This window comes from Sminthopsis crassicaudata, chromosome 1 (genome assembly GCF_048593235.1).
Source record: "Sminthopsis crassicaudata isolate SCR6 chromosome 1, ASM4859323v1, whole genome shotgun sequence".
NCBI classification, from domain to species: domain Eukaryota; kingdom Metazoa; phylum Chordata; class Mammalia; order Dasyuromorphia; family Dasyuridae; genus Sminthopsis; species Sminthopsis crassicaudata.
In genome coordinates this window covers 135,824,474-135,851,067 of record NC_133617.1, presented here as the reverse complement: position 1 = coordinate 135,851,067, position 26,594 = coordinate 135,824,474, and the positions used below count along the sequence as shown (strand labels likewise).

Below are 26,594 nucleotides of genomic sequence, written 5' to 3'. Positions count from 1 at the left end.
GAGGCAGAGGAGGAAGAAGAACATTAGTTAAGTTGCTCTTGCAGTCAACAATTGAAGGGATTTTAAAGGAAGGAAATAAACATTTATTAAATGCTTATTATGTGCCATACAATATTTCATTTGATCTCCACAGCAACATTGGGAAGTAAGTGCTTTGATTATCCCTATTTTACAGCCGAAGAAACTAAGGGAAAGTGAGGTAAAGTTATTCACTTAAAGTCACATAGGTAGTGAGTATCTGAGCCTAGATTTGAATTCAGATCTTCCTGACTCCAAACCCAGTGCTCTATCCATTTCACTATGTATCTGCCTCCTTGGCCAATAGCCATAAACATTCCAACTCACTAGGAAAAAATATCCTTCTTCCTCATCCTATTATATTTTTTCTAACATGGAAAACCTGTCATTGTACATAGAATATACTAGCATTTCCAGTTTGGACTTTGTCAAAATAGCTCAGGAGAAGGGAAAACATTGGGGAAGGTCATTGGGACATGTCCCTTGAAGGGCCACTTAGGTGGAAATAGCTTAAATCATTCCCATTTTGTTAGCAATACAAGTATAAAGCCACTAGGAGATGGAATAACTAGAGCACTGAACTTGGAATGATGAAAACCTGAATTGGTATTTGTTGTTTTAAAATCTCTGGAATGAGACTTTATACTCTAAGGATGGGTTCAATCACTTATATGTGTCTGCAGAAAATAATTTTAAAACTGCAAGTCACAAACTCCATGAGTCCCAAAGGCCATCTCTGTGGGTTTCCCGAAAGAGAATGTTATTGTGAGGAATAAGTTTCATTTGAGCCTTATTTTTTTTATTTCTTGTCCTTATTCCAATGTTATATTAAAATTTAAGGTTCTAAAAACCAAGGCTGAAGGGTCCTATAACCTCAGACTTTAACATACATAGCTTATAATTAGTTTCATTAACTTCTAACAGCTCTGCATGATGAGGCACTAGAGCCCCCAAGCTGTGCAAAAGAGGGAAAGCTATGCTCTAGCTTTCCCTATAACAGAGAGAACTAATTTTCAACCCCCTGGAGAAACTAGTAGAAGACTTCTCTATTGGAAAGCTTAATATATTCTGGTCTCTGAGCCACAGGCTGGACGGCAGGGGCTGCCTAGGGCATTATCTCATGAAACTCACCACACCCTTTTCCCAAATGATTGACATTCGATCCTCAACTCCATTGACCCCATTAGGGATCTTGGTGAAATCATCCTTCCCAAGGGCTTTCTGGCAGGTGTTGAAAGTGCAATGGTCTGTCCCAGTTGTGGTAAGATCATCACTGCAAATAAACAAGATATAGGAATAAGAAAACATAGAAACTGGACCTTTCAAGGACCTTGTCCCAGTGATCCTGTCCAGAGTTTTCCCTCCTTCTGAGGGAAACTAAGTTAAAACTTAGTTGTTGTTTTTTTCCCCCAAAACTAAACTGCAAATGCTAAGCTTCACCAAGAACATAACTATCCATCTTTTAGTTCTGAATTTTATCTTTTCCTTTTATATGTCACCCTTTTAGAAAGTCCTATTGAGAAAAGCACAATGAAATAGAAAGGACACTGGGCTTGGAATTAGAATCCCTGAACTCCTGCCTCACCTCTATTCATTTTCAGTTATATGGTTTCAGGAAACTCAAATAAATTCTCTCCACTTTAGCTTCTTCCTATGGAAACTGGAAACAATATTGTCAATTTTGTCAACTTTATGCCATCAGTCCCTTCCAACTCTTACATTTGGTGAGTATCTTTCTTCCTCTAAGATACAGCTCTAGAAGTAACTAGAGGGGTCAGTGGGTAGAACTCTAGTCCTAAAGTTAGGAAGTTCAAATCAAGCCTCAGAATCTTAACACTTACAAACTGTGTGATATCAGATAGATCACTTAACCCCAATTGCCTTGCCAAAAAAAAAATATATATATATATACAGCTCTAGGATTATCTTTTTAAAAGTTATATATTTTCTCTTATTTTATTTTTTCTAAATTACATATAAAATAATTTTAATATTTTTAAATAATAGGTTATTTTCAAAATATATGCAAAGATAGTTTTCAACATTCACCTTTGTAAAACCTTATGTTCCAAATGTTTCTCCCATCCTTCTCCACATTCCCCTCCCCTATATAGCAAGTAAACCAATATATACACATATATATACATATGCATATATTCACTATCTTTATATGTTCTGTTTATTCTCTTTATATTTATTCTTTATATACTTAGATGCATTCTTGTTCAAGTTAAATGTTTGCTAAGTGCTTAGTGTGACATACAGTAGGCATTTACTAAATGCTTATTCTTTTTTTTTTTTTTTTTCCTTTTCTGAGGCTGGGGTTAAGTGACTTGCCCAGGGTCACACAGCTAGGAAGTGTTAAGTATCTGAACCAGATTTGAACTCGGGTCCTCCTGAATTCAAGGCTGGTGCTTTATCCACTGTGCCACCTAGCTGCCCCCTAAATGCTTATTCTTTTTACCTTTTCTTCTTTGTTTTCTCTTCTACCGGAATGGAGACTTCTTTTCAAATGGGGATTGTTTCTTTGTACATATATCCCCAATACATATGTTTAGTTTATAGTTTAGTATAATGCCTAGCACACATTAGCTCTTAATAAATACTAATTGATTAGATTAGTTGATTGTGGCAAAAATGAAATGAAAAAAAAAATCTGTGTGAAAGCCTTTGGAAAATTGTAAAGATCTAGATAAATGGAAGGGATTATTAAAAATGAAAAAATCACACACATTTTAACAATAACTACTATGAAGAATTTTTGGTCCAGGGATTCTTCATTATGTATCCAGTAAAATGTAGGGAATCCTTCTCTGGATAATGTGTTTAAAAAATTGAAGGAAATGCTAATTGTCAAAGATTAACTAAAAATACAGATGTATTTTTCTCCCATCCAAGTTCACAAATTCCCTGAAAGGGATGTTGTACCTCAGTTAAAAAAACCTCTAGCTAGTGGATAGAAAGGATAGAGAAAGGAATATGCAAACAAAATTAAAATGGAGCAAGTCATTAATAGATCCTTTGATTCCTTTTAATTCAGAGTGGGTATGAGTATATCAATGTAAGAATTCTAAAAGGAGGTCTTCCCCAGCCAAGTTGATTTTCCAAACACTATAGGGGCAGATTAAAACACATGAAACCTGGGATATTCAAGGAGGAGAAATAAAAGTATCTAATCTATTACAGTTGGCAAACATAGTTCCTTTCTAACCTACATCTGGTATACTAAGAACCTGGATAGAACTTTATATAAAGGAAAGGAATAAATATTGTATTAAATGTTATTCTATGCTACTCACTATGCTAAGCATTTGTAAAGTGCTTCTGATATTCACAACCCTAGTAGGTAAGTGCTATTATTTATTCTCATTTTGTTATTGAGGAAATTGAGATAGACAAAGTCAAAAGTGACATGCCCAGAGTCTCACAGAACTAGTATGTGTTTGAAGCCAGATTTTAACTCAGGTGTTATTCTCAGCTCTATCCACTATATCACTCATTTACCTCTTGTGATCTACTTTGCCATCTTCCCAGAATCTTCCCTTGTTGCCTCTTATAATCTACAAGAATGTAAGCTCTTTGAGGAAGAAGACTTCAATTTTTGTTGTATTCTCAAATGGTAAGTACTTAATTACTTAGAGGTTAGAGATGGAAGGAGCATGAGAGATGTAGTTGTCTTTTCATTTTATGGCTGAGGAAATTGAGACTCAGGGATTTGGCCAAGGTCAGAAAGATAATTAGTAGAATAGCAATGTTAAAATTTGCCCTAAGTTCTTTTGACTCCAAATCTTCCCTACTCCATCCTGCTGCCTCCACTATACCAATTTACATGGTCTCAGTATTTATGACTTCTTTTGAATGATTACTTAGCCAGTAGATTCATAAGGAAATCAGGAGTTGAAGGATCTGGTCTTAGCGGGGGTCCCATGACATGGTGGGCAGCATGATGCCATTCTTTATTCCAATAGTGAGTCCCATCTGTTCCAAGACTAGCGGCTATAGGTTCTCCAAAGACCACCTTTCCTGAAAAGTACAAAAGTTTAATCAGCACTTAAATGTAGATTATGCTATTCTTTCCCCTTGAGGAAAAGAGAAGGGGAGAGGGGATTAAAATCCATTCATATATATACTTTCTGCATTTAACTATATTTGAAGAAGTACATTTCATAACATCAGAGATATAGAATTCTAATGGCTAACACGTTGGTAATTGTTATTATTCTTTTTTTCAGACAGGTTATCCCTGGAGAAGAAGGGTGCTTATAAATTAAATGAGAACTCTCCTTTAAACATGAACAGCTAACAATAACAATAATAGATAAACTATTCAACACTAGCAAAAAAATATCATCCATTGATAATAAAATCTTAGCTAGGGATGCATACTCAGACAGAGGTTTATGTCACATACAGATTCACACAAGAATATTAGAAATGAAAGATCTCAGCATCCAGCCTCTACCTGGAAGGCATCTGAAAGGAACAAAACAGCAGGAAGTGGTCATCCAGTACCTACTTAAAGGGGAGGGAAAGTTTACCACTTCTTGAGGCAGGCTATGCCCATTTTGGCCACTATTATAAAAGGCATCGAGATGACTCAGTGGATAGAACACCAGTCCTTGAGTCAGGAAAACTCATCTTCTTGAATTCAAATCTTGCCTCAGACATTTATAGCTATGTGATCCTGAGCACATCAGTTTTCTCATTTGTAAAACAATTTGGAGAAGGAAATGGCAAATCATTGCAGTGTCATTGCCAAGAAAACCCTAACTGGGGTCATGAAGAGTCTGAGGCAACTGGAAAAACAACTGAACAACAACTGTAAAGAAGCTTTCCTTAGCATTCAACCTAAACTCTCTCCTCTGCAACTTCCATCTATTTCTCCTGACTCTGCCTTCTGAGGCAAACAAAACAAGTTTAAATCCCCTCTTCCATGTGCTAGCTCTTGAAATACATGAATACAAATATGTCCCCTTTGGATTTTCTCTTTAGCATGCTACACATCCTCAATGCCTTTAGTGTATCCTTCAATGGCATTGGCTAAAGTTCTCTTCTGGATACTATCCCATTCATTTTAACAGTGATTTTAAGTTGTGGTGCCCAGAGTGGAATATAATATTCCAGATGTGGCCTATTATAGAAGGATCTTGTATGCTAGCTAGGCAGTATGGTATGATAGGGGGGAAAATGACTGTAGTCAGATGCCCTGGGTTCAAATTCTGCCTCTGGTGTTTCCTGTGTGACCAACCCATAGGCTAGTCAAGTCTCTTGACTATCTATCCTGAATTGCTAGCAGTATCGACTGTCTATCTTGAATTGCTAGCAGTATTTGCACATTAAGTTTTCAAAGTACTTTCCAAATATTATTTCATATGCATAATATCCCGACGGTAGTAGATGTTGTTATTATCATTTTAGAAATGAAGAAATGGAGACTGCTAAAAGTTATGGCTTGTCCAAGGTCACCCAGCTAGTAAGTTTTTTTTGTTGTTGTTGTTGTTGTTGTTGTTTTTAATTTATGGCAAAGCAATTGGGTCACACAGTTAGTATCTGAAGTCACATTTGAACTCAGGTCCTCTTGACTTCAGGGATGGTACTCTATATCATCTAGCTGCCCTATAGTAAATTGCCAAGGCAGGATTTGAACTCAGGTTTACCTACTTCCAGATCTGGTGCTCCATCTACTATGCCATTTAGCTTGCCTTCAGATTCCCCATTCACAAAATAGAGGCGTTGGACTAGATAGGTCTGAGGTTCTTTCTAGCTCTGGAGTTATTATCCAATGACAATAACCTCTTTATCTTATCTCTTAAGGAAGTCAAGATTGCATTAGATTTTTGACCATATGATACTACTGATAGTAATCCATGAAACCCCCCTATCATTTTCATACAAACTTGCGAGATCACATAGAATGAAAGCTTATCAAAGAATAAAAGTATAGGTACAAAGTGAATTCTTATTTGAAATCCAGGCTGGACTTCTGGTTAGCATTCATGATTATCCACTGGATGGTGGGGTAACAAACTACCACTGTAAACAAAACTGGCCCTTTGTTTTTGGATGATTTCATAGCTTTGATTTTTTTTTTTAATTTTAAAATCAAGTTGTTAACTGACTCTTGCACTAAATCCTCCAAGCAGAAGTAGAATAAGGGTAATCTATAGGAAGACACTGGTTTGACCACTTGGTTTACTCAAATGCCAGTTTTAATTAAAAGTAAGTGAAATCTGTGATTTTATCAGTATGGAGAACTAATGATATGAGATACCCTCTATTTCTTAGTATGTAAGTCCAAGGAAGTTGCCTAAAAGTAGAGAAATCAAATAATTTTAATAATAAATGTTAATTGCTACTAATAAATGATTATTGACTGAAATAATTTGGCTGTATGGATATGTAAGTATCAGAGGTAGAATTTGAACAAAGATTTCGCTGATGCCAACCTCTACATTCTATCCACTATCTCAAATTGTTTTACTAATAGTAGCTAGCCAGAATTCCTAGATCACTGAAATAAATGTAGCACTCTGGAGAGGAGCAAGCATATGGCTTCCAGCTGTCAAAATTGTTTCTCATTTATGACAAATCCTTTTATGTCTTTGTGTCTGTTTCCTATTTCATGCAAAGAAAATGATGCCATTGATATCCTCTGTGCTATGTCTGAAAGGAGAGTGACCAAGAGAATAAGGAAACTGGAAATCATGTGATCTCTTAGGCATCTTTAAAATCTGTGATTCAGTGGTCTTTCTCTGGCTTGCTGAAACAAGAGTCACCATTTTGAAAAATAGTTTTGGTGTCTATTGTTTTTCAATCATTCTAAACTCACTATCTAGATAAAATTAGTAAATTCTGTATATAATCATCCTATCTTTTCCCCTGTGCCTCTATGACTGAATACTTTACTGAAAAACAATAAAGCCCCAAACAGCCAGTCTAATGACCATGTCTGACTATATATGAAACATTCTGCCTCCACAGTCACTTAGGAGTCTTGATTTTTAACCCACACTAAGGAGGAACATATTATTTACTTCATAGAACCACTTATTTAGCAAGCATTTTTAAGCACTCCCTATGTTCCAGGCTTTATGCTAAAAACTAGAGATTCAAAGAAAAGCTAAAAACAAAACAAAACAAAAAACTAAGAAAGCAAAAAACACCAGTTCCTTCTCTCAAGAGGTATAATAAGAGAGAAAACATGAAAATATGAAGATATATATGATATGTAGCCAAAGCATGTGAAGATAATTTTAAAGTGGAAGGCATTAACAGCTTGAAGAACCAAGATTTCCTGCAAAAGGTAAAATGTGAACTAAATCTTGAAAGAAGCCAGAGAACTTAAGAAGCAGAGGAGTAGAAAAAGAGCACTCTAGGTATAAGGACAGCTAGTCCAAGGAATGAAGACAGGAGGTAGGATTCTTTTTTCAGAATTGCAAGTAAGTTAATGTAGCTTGATTTACAGTAACTGTAGAAGAGAAAGGTATATACACATAAAAACTGAAAATGGAGGAAGGGGCAGGTTATGAAGGATTTTAAATGCCAAATAGAGAAGTTTCATGTTTGGTCACAGAAGTAACAGCAAATCACTTGAGCTCTTTGAGCAAGGGGAAAGATGTGGTCAGACTAACACTTTAGAACAATCACCTTAACAGATGAGTAGAAGAGGATGGATTGAAATAGAGACTTGAAACTAGTATTTAATTTAATTTGAAAAGTAATTATTACAATAATCTAGATGAGGATTAATGGGGATTTGAATTAGGATTGTAGTTGTATGAATGGAGAGAAGGAAATATACATGAGAAATGTAAAAGTGAAAATGACAAAATGTGCCAATAGATTCTATATGTGGGATGTTCATAATGACAACACAGTTGTGAGACTGGGTGATTAGAAGGATTATAGTGCCCTCAACAATGTTAGGGAATTTAGGTAGAGGGAAGGATTTAAGGGGAAAGATAATGAATTTAGTTTTAGGCATATTGAGTTTAAGATGTCTTACAGATATCCAGTTTGATATGTCTAATAGACAGAGATGTGAGACTAGAGATCAGGGGAGAGTTTAGGACAGGAAAAATAGATTTGAGAATCATCTGCTTAGAGAAGATCATTAAATTCTTGGAGTAAATGAGATTAAGTAAAATAGCACAGAAAGAGAGGAGGGTACTGGGCAGAGGCTTAGGGAACATCCACAGGTATTAGGCACAACCTAGATGAAGATCCAGCAAAAGGAGATTGAGAAGTTGCAGTCAGACAAGAGAAGCAGGAAAAAACACTGTCATGAAAACCTAGAGAGAAAACAGTATCAAGAAGAGAATGATCAACAGTGTCACAAGTTGCACAGAAATCAAGGCTGAAGATTGTGAAAAGGCCATTAGATCTACAATTAAGAAATCATTGGTAACTTTGAAGAGATAGTTTTAGTAAAATGGTGAAATTCAGAAGGCAGACTACACAAATTTTAGAAGAGTAAGAGGAAATAAAATGGGGACATTCATTGTAGATGGCTTTTTCAAGAAATTTAGCCATGAAAAGAAGAAAGGACAATAACTAAGAGGGATGATTAGGTGAAGTGAGGTTGAGAAGATAGGAGGAGGGTGTTTGCTGGAAGACTTGTGGAAAAACTTGATTTGAAGCTGCTACTCTGAAAAATGGACTACTGAATCAATTAAGGAGGAATAGAATGTTTTCTAGCTTCATAGAAGGCAAAAGTACCATGTTTTACACATAAATAAAAAAAAAAGGCAAGTTGTGATGGATGAAAAAGAATCACCCTGATGTGTCCTTGCTATTTCCCAAAACATGAGATAAAATCGTCTCTTTATTTTTTAAAATAAGTGCCCAATAACATGAGCAATGCCGAACTTAGTGACTTTATCTGCAATCACTTCCCAAATTGCTAACTCAGTACTTTCTAGGGTGCTTTGTCACAGAGGAAAGATACTTATCTCATGTTCTATTCAATCACTTGTCCTATCAAGGTAATAGAAGACAGTAGTTCCAAAAGTTATACCATTTTAATAACTATCAGCAAGAATTAAAAAGATCAGATCCTGCCAATATTCTTTTGAGATCTGATGACAGGTAATTTTCTCAGTCATCCTTCTTTCCCCATCTTAGAATGAATGTCTTAGGCCACTTTTCAGAATGTGCAGCCAACTATCACTTCCCTGAGTTAATGCTGAAGATAGAGACAGTGAGAGGTGTGGGGGCAGGAATGAAACTGGCTGACAACTGTCCACTTAGTGAAAATGTCAACCTCCTTTCATCAAAACCTTCAGAAACACTAAACAACTAGGAGAATTTACTGTTTTTTGGTTTTTTTCCTACTTAAAGTAGGAAATCTGATTGCTGAGGCCAAAAAGCTGTCAAGGAACCAAAAAACAAAACTAAACTAAACAAAAAAACAGGCAACAAAAGGGAAAAACAAAAGATTTCAATAATCCATAGATCAGATAATTAGTCTCCATATAAATAACTAAAAATTGATTGGTTGCATATAAAGAAGGATGTGGAATTCAGAGTGGGAAATACTCCTGGTACTTTCTACTTTCTCTTCGTTGGCAAAGCTCAGGGCAAGGCAACATGAGATTACGAAAAGAATGGTGGCTTTGGAGTCAGAGAATCTGGGTGGCATCCTAATTTTGCCTCTTCTACTTAATTGACCACAGGCAAGTCATTTTGTTTTCTGAATTTAATTTTTATCATGTTGGTATAGATGAGGGGATTGGCCTGAGATATTGGTCTTTTCCAGTTCTAAATCTACGCTCCTTTGAATTTTTTAATAGTTTCAATCCATTACATGGTATCTATTGCAAGGTTTTAGCATTTTCCATTCTAGTGCTCATTTACTAGATCAAGCACTGGGATGATCAAACATGTTCTAATCCATTCTTACTGTATTTACAGACAGGACCTGTAATTTCACTGGTAACTCAGACTCCCAACTAAGAAACTATCTCTATCAAGAAAGATCAGAATCTGCTTGGAAACCCAGAATCTTAGAGGGTGATTGTGGAACTGACAATTTAAGTGATTTGTCTAGGGTAACCCAGTTTAGATATGAGAGGCCATCATCCTGATTCCAAACCTTAAATCTCCAAGACCAACTCTCTATCTACTCATTATTTCTGTCTCATTGTAATATTTTCCTTATTACTCTAGCTATTCAAATGGTTTCAGCAACTTTGGAGAGAGAGATTTTTATTAATAATCTCCTCCCAGTACCTCAGCAAATGTCATGTTTCTTTTAGAGCATTCTCTGCCTCTCTCTGTCTTTCTCTGTTGTCTCTCTGTGTCTCTCTCCTCTCTTCTGTCCTTCTCTCTGTCCCTCTCTCTGTCTCTCTGTTTCCCTGCTTTTCTGTGTATCTGTCTCTGTTTCTCTCTGTGTCTCAGCTCTCTGTGTCTTTCTGTCTTTGCTTCTCTTTCTCTCTCTCTATTTGCCTCTCTGTATCTTTTTCTCTGATTCCCTGTCTCTATGTCTCTGTGTCGCTTTCTCTTTTCTCTCTCTCTGTCTCTCTTTTCTGTCTCTCTTCTTTTTTTCTCAGTCTCTCTCTTCCCCCCTTTCTTCCTCTTCCCTCCCTCACCCCCTCAGCCCCCCCACTACTCCCACTCATCAAGATGGGAGAAAGTCCACAACAGTTAAAAAGCTGTTCTTTCCTTTTTAAAAGTATTCTGAGAAGTACTCATCTGAAGCTGTTTTAGTTCCAAGAGATACATTTATAAAAGACAGAGGAAAAAGATGTATGAAATATGTAGGTCTGACCCAAGGGGAAAAAAAAAAAACTAAAAGGAGAATGCTTAAAGATAGATTTTTAAAAACATAACACTTTCATTTAAAAAAAATTAAAAGGCTAAGAAACAGTTAATTGCTTAAAATCTAGTAGCACAGAGTAAATTAGATGTGAAAGAAAGTTTGTGTTATATAAGCTAAGGCTGAGAACCAAATCATCACTGAAGCAACACACACGTTGATTATATCCACAAAGTGAAAATCCTAGGAGTTAATTCACTTCACTTGGGTAAACAGCTTATTCCCAAAGCAATGACTGCCAGAGGGGAGAGAATACCACTGCAGAGGCCCACACCATGGCTGCTTGTCACCACTGCAATTGTCTCAAGAATATGAGAGAAATGGTTGCAAAGAGTTTGCCTGAAATGGAATACTAAAGAAATTGAAAGTTTTTGTTTGTTTGTTTGTTTTGTGTTTTTTTTTTTCCACAGAGACAGAGACAGAGAGGAGATACATAGTAGATACTACAATGTACATATATAGTATAATGGATTTAGCAGAAAGAATATTTGATAAGTTTAAATGAAAACTACAGTAATACTTTAAAAGAATGAAGGATCATGTGAGTGGATAAAACTGATAGTTGTGTACAAAGTACTTAATAAATGCTTGTAGATTGAATTGAATAGCACTATGAAAACATATCAGAAATTCATTATGAGAGGAAGAAAACCATAGTAAACATAGATCACCCAGGGCAAAGAGTAGATTTCTAGAGAATATCCCCACTCTAGGACCTCAGTAACTGAAAGCAAGAAAATTTAATGAATCTATATAAATGCTAGTCACACTGAGAAGCATAGGGGAGGAATCAAAAGAAAGAGTCATACCATGTTCCAGTATTTTAGTAGGAAAAGAAAAAGCAGGATAAGCATATTAGGCACAGTTATTGCACAAAACAATTGTCAATTAGGTCATGCTCCCATTTGAATTTAAAGCCACAGACCTTTCTAGAATTTGACTTCTAAAATGCATAAGATCAAGTCCACTGCCAAGATAAGACTCCCCTGGATTAATCTTCTATTGGCATCATAATCCTATTTTACTTAGCCACCTTTGAATTTAAGTATCAGGATCAAAGATTAGTATTATTTAAGTGAAAGTCTCCTAAGAAGAATAATGGTGATATGGAAAGAATGCTGAATTTAAAGCCAAAGGCCCTGGATTCAAGTACTGACTTTTTTTTTTAACTAACTGTGTGGCCTTGAGCCAAACAATCATTTAACACCCATAGGCTTCAGTTTCCTCATCTGTAAAACCAGAGGATTTGACCAGATAACTTCCAGTATTAGTGTAATCCTAAATCAATATTTGTGATTTTTGAATCATGAACTCAGAACTGAAAGAGGGAGGTTTCCCAGGATAATTAATAAAACTATCAATAATTAATAAAACTATCAATAAAATTTTCCTCTGTAATGCCCTCAATTAGCATTCTATACAACTTTATCTTGAGGATTCAATCAGGGGCTACTCATTGCCTACCAAGACAGCCCCCTTTCCACTTTTTAGATTGTTTTCTTTGGTTTGCTTATATCAACTCTCTGATAGTCTTGGACATGGGAAACAGATGAGATATGGTTCTTCTCCTTGTGATTTTAGGGTCAAACATAAAATAGAAAAATGCTATTTCCTATCAGCCCCCCAAAGGAGTAAATTGAAGCAGTAACATTTGATAGATTAGAGTCATAAGTTTCATTCACATTTTCATCTGTCTACCACAGTTTAAAGCTAAAATAACAGAGGTCCCAGCAAAAAGAAACCGACCAGAATATCCTCTCAGACAAGGTTTTCTTAGCACCGCTGGCTGATTCCACCTTGAACTTATCTGGCTCTCCTTCCAAGGTTGCAAATAGACATTCAGCCACACACTCAGGCTGAGTAACCATTTACGTTAGACAAGGAGGAAAGAAAACCACTGACATTTATTTTATATCCTCTGTGCCTCTTAGGAGGGAAGATGAGTGGGTGAAAATCTTTGTGGGCTGACAACGTTCTTGTTCTGATTTTTCAGGCTAAGCTGTTCATCCCTCTCTGAATGAGGAGACTATTCATAAATATGTATTATTGTGCCATAGATTCCAAGGGAATGTTAAGATGACCTGTCATCCGGGACAATGAATGTGGCCAAAATCAAATAATGTTTTGTCCAACATGCCTTTCCTCGACATACTCACATATCTAGCATTTAGCACTTATAAAATGTTTTAAGGTTTGCAAAAACAACAATAACCAAAAAATCTTTACATGGAGCATCTTATTTCATTTTCTCAACAACTATGTTAGGGGCATAATACTCATCACTTTACAAATATTATCTCATTTGATTCTCACAGCAACCCTATGGGGGGGAGGGTGTTATTTTTACTCCCATCATACAATTGAGGTTACTGAGGCAATACAGCTAGAAAGTGGTGGAGTCCAAATTTGCAAATCAAGTTTTCCTGGTTTGTAGCCCAGAGCTCTATCCACTGAACTACCTATAGTCTTCCATGGAAGGAAAAGGAAGCCAGAAGAGATTAACTGATTTATCCAGGGGCACCCAACTAGTAAATGTCTAAGAGAAGATTTGAACTGAAGTCTATCCTGGCTTTAAATCTAGCTCTCTATCCACTATACTACAAAAACATCCTCTATTGTAACTCTATAAAGAGCCTCAAACCATTTTCAACCATCTTCCTCTGCCCTTTTCAGATCCTTGGTCTGTTTTTGCACAAAATTAACTGGAAATGGGGTAACTGATTGCCCCATAGCAAGTTCATCCAACTCAACAAATATCCATTAAACATCTAGTATGCTCAAAGCACAGGAAACAATAAGAAAGAATTTTGAGGAGGAAAATGAGGAGATAAATGCCCTCACAACTGAGGGCAATTATCAAAGGCTTTATAGAGGAAATGATGCTTGAGTTAAGCCTTGAAACAAACTAAGGATCCCGAGAAGCAGAAGTAAGAATGGAGTCTAGAAGGAGAGGGGATGAAGGCAGAGAGAAGAGGGTTTGATGGTTTATGCACATGCAGAGAGGGAGGATAGCATGCTGACTTTGGAGAACAGCTAGAACACAGGGTTCATGAAGGGAACTGTATGAACTAAAGCTATAAAGATAAGGGGTAATCAATCCATCTGTGGAAGGTCTTAAATATCCTATTAAGGGGATTCTGTTTTGTTTTTTTCTTTTCTATAAGCAATAGAAAACCACTGAAAAGTTTTTAACAACAAAGTGACATGTATATACCTAAACCTTACAAAGAATATTTTGTCAGTCAATGTGGTACATAAATTAGGGGGGAAGAAATTGGAATTGGATTAGTCCAAGAAAGAAGTGATTGATAAGAGCAAGAAAGAAGTGATAAGACAAGAGTAGACTTTGTGTGAGTGGACATGGACATGAACAGAGAGATTTTGAGGAAGTAGAATTGACAAGACTTAGCAACCTAATGGATGAGACTGAAGTAAGGGAGAACAAAGAGTCAAGGTAACTGAAGTTATGAACCTGGTAGAGTAAGGTTGATGATAACCTCAACAACTACAACAACAAAATAGGGAAATTTGGAGAAGCTATAGGCCTGTTCCTGTTATTTCCAATGTCATAGAGTTAGATTGCATTATTTGTAGTATAATAATTCTTTCTTTAAAATATTTTGTATGCTCCCCTTATCCCTTCCACAATGTTGCTTCTAAGTCAAATATTATCCTGACTCAGCACCAACTGCCCAAATATAGCTACTTTATATATGGGGGAAGATTTTTAGTGGTCCATATTTAGGCTTAGTAACTTTTCTACCTCTGTCCTATATATTCTAAAATTTTTCCTTGGATTTCTGTTATACTCTGAATGGAATTTTGTCCCAAGGAAGGAAGAAAAAAAAAAAAGAACAAGAAACTGTTTCCTGACAGCATTGTCAAAACCTCAGCTTGCTGGTGGGTTAAGCTGGACATTTCTGCTGATTTTACTGTTTCTTAAATTATATTCTGACATTGTGGACCTGACAGAGGATGGTATATAGTACATGACTTGCAAAGGTAAGTAATTATAGAATGACTAATTCTATAATGCTGGCAACAGAGCCATCTGGTGGAAAAAATTCTAACTTATCATTTTGAAAACCAAACCCTGAAAAAGGGGACTCTCCTTAATCCATTAAAGATCTGAAAATATCAAGTGCTGCTGCTAGGAACATAGTGACAGGTATTGTTTATAGAAAAGCATCATTGTCCCCTGTGTATGGCATGATGCATACCCTTTAAACAAGACACTGGTACAATGAGATGAAGAATAGGAAATTCCTTTGTTTGAGGTTTGTTTCAATAAAATAAAAGCTAATATTTTACTTAAAAAACTTACTAAAATTGATTTTCTTTACCCTTCCTTACTGGGGAAAAAGAAAAGGAAAACAAAGTCCTTATAGCACACATGCATATAGTTAAGCAAAGCAAATTTCCTCTTTGCCCATGTAGAAAATTGTATGACTCATTCAATGCTCCAAAGCTATCAGTTCTCTTTTAGGAGATGAATACTCTATGTACTTTGGAAACAACAGACCCTAGTTTTGACAATAATTTTTATTACCATTCTCTGGCTCCCTCAGGTTTGGCTCTGGCATGGAGGTGAACCTGCTTCTCAAAGACTACAGCTGCAAGACCCACACTCCAGCAGAGATCAAGAGCTCTGGACTGAAAGCAAGTGTCCTGAGTTTGAATTTTCTTCAGTTACTTACTATCTGTATGTCTTTGGACATATTACTTTGTTTCAATATGTGTAAAATGGATATAATAATAGAACCCACCTTGATAGGGCTGTTATGAGAAAAAAAATGAGACAATATATGTAAAATGTTTTGCAAATGTTAAATTGTTGTAAAGTCAGTTGTTATTGCTATTGTTATTATTCATGAGGGATCACCAGCTCAAAGACATGAGAGAATCTAAGTTCTCTGAGATAAGGAAATGTTTTATTTTTTGTTGGTAGCCTCAACATCTAGAAGAGTGTCTGACACATAGTAACACATATAGCACATAGTAAACACTTAATAAATGCTTTTTGATGATGTGATTTATAGGGGGAACAGTATCACATGCATAAAGAACAAAAAGAAGGCCAATTTGCTGAACAAATGTAGAAGAGGTAAGTTTGGATAATTAAGAGGTGGTGAAGGGCTTTAAAGGACAAACATTTAAAGCCACAGGAATGTTCAAAAAAAATCTGGGTCACCACTGATCCCAATGGGGACTATAATCAACAACAGTGAAGGAACTACTTTTTCTGATAAATTAATGTTGTTCTCAACCTCTCATTCACCCTATATAGCTAATCAATCACAATTGCCACACTGGTCACTTTCTCTCCCCTCAGAGTACATCACTCTAGTCCAAGCCCTCACGACTTTTACCTAGCTTATTGCCATATTTATCAATTTATTAGTCTCCTTGCTGCATGTTGTTTTCTACTCCAATCTCTAGACTTGCCAAAGTAATTTTCCTAAGGCATAGATCTAATCAATTTTTTCCCTCCTCAGTAAGGGTATTTTATTAAGCCTAGGATCAAATAAAACTCCTCTGTTTGACCTTAAAAGTTCTTCACAAGGGCAACCAGATAGCTCAGAGGATAGAGCACCAGCCCTGGAGTCAAGAGAAACTGAGTTCAAATCCACCCTTAGACATTTAACATTTACTAGTTGTGTGACCCCAATTACCTCACATATACATACATACATACACAAAGAAGAAAAAAATATTCTCTTCCATCTATAATGGATATAATACAGTATATACCTATTTATATACATTTAGTCTCCCCCATTAGAATATAAACTTCCTGAAGATAGGAGCTCTTTTCATTTTTTCATTGTACCCCCAGAACTTAGCACAGTGCCTAGGATATAGTAAGTACTTTAAAAATGTTTGTAAATCGATTGCTAATAAATTGCCCTTTGGCATATTATTTAATCTCTTTTAAGCCTTACTTTATTATTTGTGAAATAGAAATGTCTGATATACTTCGTCCATGAGGTTATTGAAAGGACCAAATGAGATGATGAAGTCCAAATGTTTCACAAGTCTTAAAGTGGTATTCCAACATCAAATTTAAAGCTTATTGACTGAATCTGAAATTTATTTTGAATTGAAATTTGAATTTGAAATAAGATGGTACCGGGGCAGCTAAATGGCGCAGTGGATAGAGCACCAGCCCTAAATTCAGGAGGACCCAAGTTTGGATCTGGTCTCAGACACTTAACACTTCCTAGCTGTGTGACCTTGGGCAAGTCACTTAACCCCAGCCTCCAAAAAAAAAAAAAGAAAGAAAGAAAGAAAATAAATAAGATGGTACCTTCTCTCCTTGCATCAGCTATCATCTTAGCTGAAGATTTGCTCATCACATGCACAATATAGAGTGGACAATTTACAGCATTAGCTATGGTGATGGCTCGCAGAGTGGCTTCTGCCTCCACAGCTTCTGGACGGCACAGCTCATGGCCCTCAGGACCTGTTATTCCCAAAGCCAACATCTTCTTTGCCCCCTGAAAATTGACCAATAAAAATGCATACACATGTAAAACCAAATGCACTTAAGATACCAAAATATTAAATAAATTGAGTAAAATTCAATTGTTCCCATTACCTGGGTGTTAATACAAGAGAGAAAGAGAGAAAAGAAATGTCTTTTCACTAATTTATAGTTAAACTACTTGGTTTGGTCAACTGAAAAAAAATTTTTTAATGAGAATTAATGCTAATTAGGTTCAGAATTAGCAATAAAAAGTTAATAAGTTAAAAAAAAGTTAATAAGGATAAAATATTCAGGATCATTATTGATTCAGAATGAACAATGCTAACATTACCACTAGCCTAATAGATATTTCTCTTTTAAGAGTCTCATGATCAGTACATTTAGGAGAAGTTTCCATAGTGCAGCAGTTAGACATCTAACATAAGTCCTGAGAGAAAAAAATGGAGATTGGCTGACTCCAGGTTATGTCCTGTCTGAAATTTAAGTATAATTTTAATCCTAATTAAATAAAAGATGGTTTTAGTGAAAAAACTGATATTGGAGTTAGGAAAAACTGACTCCCACCTTGCAATAAATAGGACCAATATCTACCAAGGTTTCTTCCTTTTCCTATAATATGGATTAGGCTAATTTTTCCTTAAAAGGAAACAAAGTGTCCATGGGACTTAATTAGCCATGGAAAGAGACCAAATATCAAGTTTCATGTTCTTTGATATAGTTTCCTAATAGTCTCTAACTATATTAGTGATGAGCAGCTAGATGTTGCTGAGGGTAGAGGGCCTGGCCTAGACTCATTTTCCTGAGTTCAAATCTGGTTTCAGAAACTTACTAGTTATGTGACCCTGGGCAAGTCATTTAACTCTGTTTACCTCAATTTACTCAAAAATTCAATGGAAAAGTAAATGCAAACAGCTCAGGTTTCTTTAGCAAGAAAACTGCAAATGGGAACAATCAGACATGACTGAAAATGAACACAACCATATTGATAGGACTTCCTATTCATCTAAGAATATTAAAAGGTCCATCAAAGCATTGTCAGAGACCTTCTGATTTGGCAAATATCTTTTTTTTTATTAATTTTATAATTATAACATTTTTGACACTACATATGCATAGGTAATTTTTTTACAACATTATTCCTTGTATTCCCTTCTTCTCTGAATTTTCCCCTCCTTCTCTCCACTCCCTCCCCTAGATGGCAGGCATTCCCATACATATTAAATATGTTATAGTATATCCTAGATACAATATATATGTGCAGACCCGAATTTTGTTGTTGTTGTTGTTGTTGCAAAGGAAGAATTGGATTCGGAAGGTAAAAATAACCTGAGAAGAAAAACAAAAAATGCAAACAGTTTACACTCATTTCCCAGTGTTTCTTCTCTGGGTGTAGCTGATTCTGTCCATCATTTGATTTGGCAAATATCTTAAGAATTACCACAACTTGCCTTACCTGATGACAATATGCATTGGTGGATCTTACTTACAAATAAAGACCACTGGACATGCATTGGATCTTGTATACTTAATTATAAAGTACATACATGTTGTATAGTAGATAGAAAGCTGGTTCAGAATGAAAAACTCCTGCCTCTGCTATTCTCTGATGCACATGGCTGTCTTCAACAATGAGATGATTCAAACCAGTTCCAATTATTTAGTGATGAAGAGAGCCCTCTACACCCAGAGAGAGGACTGTAGGAACTGAGGGTGGTTCACAACAGCATTTTCACTCTTTTTGTTGTCTGCATTTTATTTTGCTTCCCTCTCTTTTTTTTTTTACTGGTTTCATTTGATTTTTCTTGTGCAGAATGATAATTGTATAAATATTTATGCATATATTGAATTTAACATATATTTTTACCATATTTAACATGTATTAGATTACTTGCCATCTAGGGGAAGGCATGGGGGAAGGGGAGGAAAATTGGAAAACAAGGTTTTGCAAGGGCTAATGTTGAAGAATTGTCCACGAATATGTTTTGAAAAATAAAAAGCTTTAATAAATAAAATAAAATAAAATTTATGTAAGTGTAGTAGAGCAAGAAACCACAGAGGGAAGGATAGGACTACATTCTTTCATTTTCTTTTTGTAAACCCAGCCATCAGTAATGTTATATGGCTTTCTTTCTAAATGAATGTTTTATCTAATTAATTTAATTCTGAAATTTAATAAATGGGTACCATTAAAAAAAGATTTAATTCTTCTCATTGGTTCAGTACTCCAAAACAATCCCAAAACATTGGACAGAAAATGCCACTTGCATCCAGAAAAATAACTAAGGAAACTGAATACAAATCAACACATGCTATGTTCACTTCTTTTTCTATTTTTATCTCTCCCATAGTTTTTCCCTTTTGTTTGAATTTTTCCCTCCCAACATGATTCATAAAGTAATGTACATTAAAAATAAAAAATTTACTAGGAAATTTGTGTTGAGAACTTATATTTCTACTTAAAATCATTCCTGAATTCATGTTGAAATTTTTGCTTCTTTTTAAAATTATCTTGAGTTTATTACTATTGTTCTGTGGTCTCTTAGTAGTCCTCAAGATTACAGTTTTCCTTGGAGCTATCCTGGTTTATTTTCCTCCATCTTATGTTAAAATATCCCTTTGAAACGTTATTAATTCTTCCATTATTAGTATCCTATTTGCTTTTTTATTTTTTATTCACTAGGCTTTTATTCAGATTTCAACCATATTTGTCCTTAGGAATCTTGGTCACTTTTTGCTCTTTCTCTCTTCCACTATTGCACAGCTTGCTGAGGCTGGCTTGACTGAGACCCCTCAGTCTCCTCACTTTAGGGTTTCTGGAATTGAATGGGCCAAGGTTCTTGCCTTGGATACATTTTGGGAAAAAAAGAGAATGATCCCCAGATGAATTTTCAGTCCCTTTCCCCTCATATTCAAAGCTTGTTTTCCTTTAGTTTCAAGCTCACAGAACTGCATTTATCTTTCATCCTTTCTAAATCTTTTCTTCCCCTTCTCCATTCTGTTCTTTTCTCTTTTCTTTCTCATGGTTAGATAATGCAGTGTTTTCTGACTTTAGTGAGTACATATGAGTTTAAACATAAGTAGTATCATAGGGTCCCAATAGCTTGACCTTGAATCCTCAGCCCTGCAGGACTATTTGTAATATATTAGGCCCATGGAATCATTTGGGGATATAGATGCTAAATGAGATCTGTTTGTCTTAAGTTCTCCAGTGTTAATTATGGAGGTTTTAACTTTCTGGGTTTCTGTCTTCTTAACTTGTGGATTCAGTCATGGATATTACTTAAGAGGTACACATCTAATAATGTGATCAACAACTCTGTAAGATAAGTAATGTTTAGGAACTTAAGCTCATTAAGCTGCTTACCCAGTGATTCAGCACTTGAACTCAGGTTTCTCCAAATCATAAGCTCACTTTCTTCTCTCTAAAATAAGGGTTCTCAACTTTGTATCATGGGTATCTTTGGTAGCCTGATGAAGTTTATGGATCCTTTCTCAAAATATTGTTATTAAATGCATAAAATAAAATACATAGGATTACAAAAGAAGCCTATAATATTGAAAAACTTAAAGTTTTTGTGGTTTTTTTTTTTTTTAATTTCCTAGACTCAAAGAACATCACTTTAAGGCTAAAATGAGGATTCTAAAATTCTAAAACTCATGAACCTCTGAAGTAATATAGAATTGTATATAAGAATATATATATATATGAAATAGAATTCTCCATTCTCCAGAATACGTTTTATGATTTAGTTTCTGACCAAAAACAAGTCCATTGCCTCAATCAACCCACACTCAGGCTTTCAGATTGCATGGCTGTTTTCCCAGATGCTGGGATTCTGCACCAGCATTCTGAATGGCTCAAAACAAGAAGTACTAAGAAATGTATTGAGGATTATTAATATTTTTATAATAAGAAAGGCTTGAGATGCAATAATGGCTTACTATAAAGAAGGAAGTATTTATTTTAACTCCAAGAAGCTCTAAATAAAAAGAAGGGGAAAGTGAGCAATGCTCACAAATCATATTTCCAGTTAAAGCACAGAGAACTGTGTTCTGGATTTCCTTCTTACCTGAAGCGTTAAATGAGTTTACTAATTTAAGCTTTCTGTTTTGGCACCAAGTAGACCACTTGTCTTCCCTCACAGCTGTAGGCACTTTCATGTCTGCAGATTTGAAATGCACACACTCACCTCAGCAATCAAGTCTCCATTCTCAGCGTGGACTTGAGCAATTGCTCCAATTTCCTTGCACTGAGAAAAAGCTGCATATAGCTCTTCATCTCTAACCATGTACAGGTCTTTATAAGCCATAAACATCTTGAAAGAGTTAATTCCTTTATTTTGTGTTAGAATTTTCATTTCTTCTTTGACCTGAAAGGGAACAAATAGGACGGTTCTTGAACCCAAATAATAGTCATCACTCCCCAAAACTGGGTACCAAAGCAAGCAAACAGACAGGACCTAGACTTGAGGGAAATCTTAAAAAGAGGAAATTCTCTCTATCAATACAAGGAGGCACTTTCTTTGTCATTTAGAGTCTTAGAGCCAAATTCCTATCCTACTGCCATGACACTTTCAGGTAGTAAGTCTACCCCCCTTTTTTTTTCTGAGGCAATTGGGGTTAAGTGACTTGTCTAGGGTCATGCAGCCAGAAAGTGTTAAGTGTCTGAGACCAGATTTGAACTCTGGTCCTCTTGACTTCAGGGCTGGTGCTACTAGTCTCTGCCTTTCTTACTTAGGTCACTCAATCATCCCTCATAATGCCAATTTTTGTTTACCACAATTTGAGAAGTTTTTGTGGTTGCATTGAGTTTAGTCTTTGTTGTCTTTTTTATAGTCCTCTGTTTATTTTAGGTTCATTTTCTGGCCTTATCTTGAGTTCTGATACTGCTGTATTCCAATTAGTAGTTAGCTATCAATTGGGGTACACCTTGCTAATGTCCACTAAAATCCAAATATCCACTTCCAAAATAAAGGCCTCTATTTCTCTTCCCTCTCCCACCTTGCCTTTGATCCTAATTTCCATTCCATTGAGTGGCATCCTTGCTTCCACTCTTGAATTGTGCTAGCCTTCTGCTCAGGACTTTTCTGTCCCTGACCTTTGGCCAGTTTTTGCCCCTCAGTTCCTGAAACTCTTATCAATTATTTGAATAGATGTAAGCAATTGAGTTACAAATCAACAATATAATTTGTCAAATTATAAAGCTTATTTATTTAATGTATGAATATTTATATAAAGTGGAACACCACATTAAAAATGTTTGGTTTTGAATGAGGAGATCCAGATTTAATTCCCAGCCCTCCTACTTAATACTTGTGTGAAACTTGGGCTAGTCATTAACCTTTTTGTCCAAGTGGTATTTTAATCCAAACTTCATTATCTTCATCTGTAAAAAGAAGGGCTTGAAATAGATTATCTCTAAGGTTATAATCTATAACCTTAGGATGCTTAATGATAAACATCTAGAGTCAGAAAGTGTGACTGCCATTGGTAAGATTTTTTAAAACTGAAATTCTGCCCCATGCTTTTGAGCAACTATAATGTTCATTGCCTTCAGAACAGCAGTAATACTAATCAATAAGAGGAGGACTATGGAATATTTTAAAGCCTGAAAATCTAACAATTTTTAAAATCTATTTGTAAGGTCAAATGAATATATCTTCATTTCATATTACAACAATAGAGTTTATGGATAAAGTATCTTTCCTCCATATGTATTATTTATTAAGCATCTATAAGCATTTATAAGCATCTATAAAATACTATATTAAGCATCTATAAAATGTCTTAGATCCTTTCCCTCAAGGCTCATATTATATATTTCATGTATTGTCATAAACGCTCACAATACCTTGATGAGAGACAATCAAAGAAACAAAGTTAGACAGAAATGTATGAGGTCACTCATACTAATCCCCTGCCTTCTGACAAAGTTTCCTGGGAAGGGATCCCTGGTAAGAGATCCTTGATCATCAACATCAGTATAATAGCATCTGATCAGTACTAGGGTATCTGGCTGAGCAACAGAGAAAAAAAAATTCAAAGATAAATGAAACAATCCATTTTCTGGTTTTGCTTTTAACTAGTAAGTTGTTCAACCAGTTTTAGAAAATTAAAACTGATGAACATACTGGAGGCCTCATACTATATCATCTTTTCCCCTCTTCCAAATAAATAAATAATTGAAATAAAGAGCTGCCCACTATTTAGAATTAGAGTCTTATAAGCAATATATAATTGCTGTCTACTAGAACATAAAATGGCTATTCAATAATTTTTAAGGCATAAAATAAAGAATTGCATTCTACTAAAATTATTCAGGGAATTTGGAATCAGCAGAAGATGAAATGATCCAGATTTGGTGCAGAACAGAGATAATCACTACCTATTTTGTGACTAGGTAATATGAGATCTCACTTAATCAAGACTTTGATTTTCTGCCTGGGGAAGCAAGAATGATAGAATCTTATATAATCTGTGTTTGAGCACAACTTATTTTGCATTGACTGTTTTATTGTCAGTGTTTTTTTTTTTTTTTTTTTTTTTTTTTTTTTTTTTTTTTTTTGTAGTGTTCAAATTTATTGAGTGGGTGCTATTTTTAAAATGCTCACTGAGCCAGAGTACCTGAAGAAGAAGAATAGGGTGAAGCTGGGAAGAGGGGTGAAGAGGCTTTCTCAAAGAGTCCAGAAGGATTGAAATTGAAGCAGTTTTACAGATGAGAAACAATGAAATAAAAGAATAGTTAAATTTCCAATAGGATATATGATAAAAGAGGATAGACATTGGATCTTGAGTCTTCAACATTTCTAACCAAACCTAGTCACTTCATGCTACATCCTTGCAAAACTACCCCCTTCCCTGTCCATTCCCACCACCATTACCTTTTTTTTTTTCCTACCTCTTGGATCAAATCAAATCAGCATTTGGTTACTGGTACCAGCAACTGGTAATTGTTTTTCAGTTGTTTTTCAATAATGCCCAAAAGTATATGACCCTATTGGGATTTTCTTGGAAAAGATACTAGAATGGTTTGTCATTTATTTCTCTAGTTCAGGTTATAGATGAGAAACTGAGGTAAACAGAATTAAATAGTTTGTTTAGGGTCACACAATTAGTTTGAAACCAGATTTGAATTAAAGAAAATGAGCCTTTCTAATTGCAACCCAGTACTCTATTACACTCCTTGGCTGCCATTCTTCAAAAGGACATGTCAAATACTCACTCTATGACTCAATTTATAATTGCTTTCACTTCCCTCACCAAAACACTTCTCCTTGGCCAGTATACCATTATATATGCTGCCTTTCCTTCTTAGAAATGCATATATAAGGTTGGAAATGAGGTCTGCCTTGAAATTCATACTTGTATTCCCTAGTATTTAGCATACTGCCTGGCACACAGAAAGCCCTTAATAAATGATTTTACATTTATTCATTTGTAAATAGAAAGTCATTATGTCATTGGTCCTCAAAGAGAAGAAGAAACTAATCTTTAAAGGGTATTTGCAAATTCTTAAAACAGGTTCAAATTGTTAGAATTTTGGGACCTATGACATAAAAATTATGGGCAGCTGTGCCCAAGGAAAGAAAATCCACAGCTGCCTATTGTATTACCTTCTGGGCTACAAGATTTTCCTAGTGTTGGTCATGGGTACAGAGGAGATGTCATTGAAATTGGACTTGGCTATTTCTCATCCTCTCCTCCTAATATAGAATCACAGGTTTAGATCTGCAAGGGACTTCAGAGGTCATCTAGTCTAACTTCTTATTTTATAGATGAGGAAATTGAGGTCCAAAGAGATTAGAAGTTTTACATAAAGTCATAGATTATAAGTGCCTCATCTGGATTCATACTTGAGACATATAGAGGCAAAAAGGTAAAGAACTTAAGGAGAAGAAAGAATGTTTGGACTCAAGCTTAAGGAGACAGAGAAAATGAACTACTTTAAAAATCAACTGAAACTGGGGCAGCTAGGTGGCACAGTGGATAGAGCACCAGCCCTGAAGTCAGGAGGACCTGAGTTCAAATCTGACATCAGACATTTAACACTTTCTAGCTCCAATTACTTGGAGGATGATAGGGTGGATGAGGGAGAAGGAAATGAGCTGAAAAAGGCTGAAAAGGGAAAGGGAGAGAATAAAATGGATCTGAATTGTGTATGAAGGAAGAAAAAAAGGAACAAAATAAATGGAAAAATAACCACTGAATATTGGAGTCAGGAGACAGCTAGGAGGCCCTTCCTGAAAAGGGATCATCTATGAAGGAAGCAGTTATTTTTTTCTCCGCGAAATGATGACGTGTATCTGAGGGGCTATTAGGTAGGACATTATGTAGTGAAGGCTGTGTGACTCTGGAAATTAATTAGCACCTCCTAGATTCTATTTCCTTACCTGTAAAATTGAGTTAATAATGAGTGTCAAAGGAGATGACATATATAAAATACATTGTAAACCTTCCATGTAACTTAATTGTTATTCTTGTTGTTGTTTTTAATATTATTAAGTGATGTTAAGTGACTTATTGATGAAATGAGACAAAAATTTGTTGATCAGGTAACAGCAACAGAGATGTTTGCTTACTTGATAGTAAATATCACTAAGAGTTGTAGGAAAACATTCCAGAGACTTTGGGGCAATTAGAAAAAGTGGAAATAACACTAGCTCTTAAGCATGACAATCTGGATCCAAATCCTATTTCTACCATCTACTATATATATATATATATATATATATATATATATATATATATATATATATATATATATATATATATATATATATATATATATATGATTATATATATGATTTAAGGTAAGATACTTGACCTCCCAGAGTCTCCATTTTCTCATCTATAAAATTAGGAAGTTGTACTAGATGACCCTGAGATCCCTATCAGCTCTTTATTTATAATTGTGTGAACCAAACCAAATGAATACCACCTATTTCTAGCAATTCACATCCTCCTTCATTTCTCTCCCTAAAGACCACTTTGATTTGTGACCTTTTTATTAGTGTATTAAAACATAGCATCTGGATAGGAAAAGGAAATAGATGAAAAATTCTCTATCCACTAGAAGTCTTGAACAACCATAAGAAAATAAAACAAAAATTCCAAGAGATGTTAGGGATCTTTTCTTCAGTTACTAATCAATGGTAAGGGCTTCAAATGAAAAATGAATTAGCCAATCACATAACAGTTAAAAATAAAACTAATCAACCAAAACAAAACTAGTTTTATCCTAGGCTGGTGTAAGAGAAGCATAGTGAACAGGGA

The 26,594-nt window shown here is 35.3% G+C and overlaps 1 protein-coding gene across 1 annotated transcript in view; it reads right to left on the bottom strand.

The window, feature by feature from the left end:
* Positions 1–26,594, bottom strand: part of DPYS (dihydropyrimidinase) — a 108,157-nt gene that overhangs the window by 61,838 nt on the left and 19,725 nt on the right. The window contains exons 3-6 of the mRNA XM_074267199.1: positions 21,512–21,691; positions 17,142–17,331; positions 3,885–4,041; positions 1,150–1,291 (exon numbers count right to left, since the gene is read on the bottom strand). Coding sequence (XP_074123300.1) covers positions 1,150–1,291; positions 3,885–4,041; positions 17,142–17,331; positions 21,512–21,691 — 669 coding nt within the window. The remainder of the gene's footprint in view (positions 1–1,149; positions 1,292–3,884; positions 4,042–17,141; positions 17,332–21,511; positions 21,692–26,594) is intronic.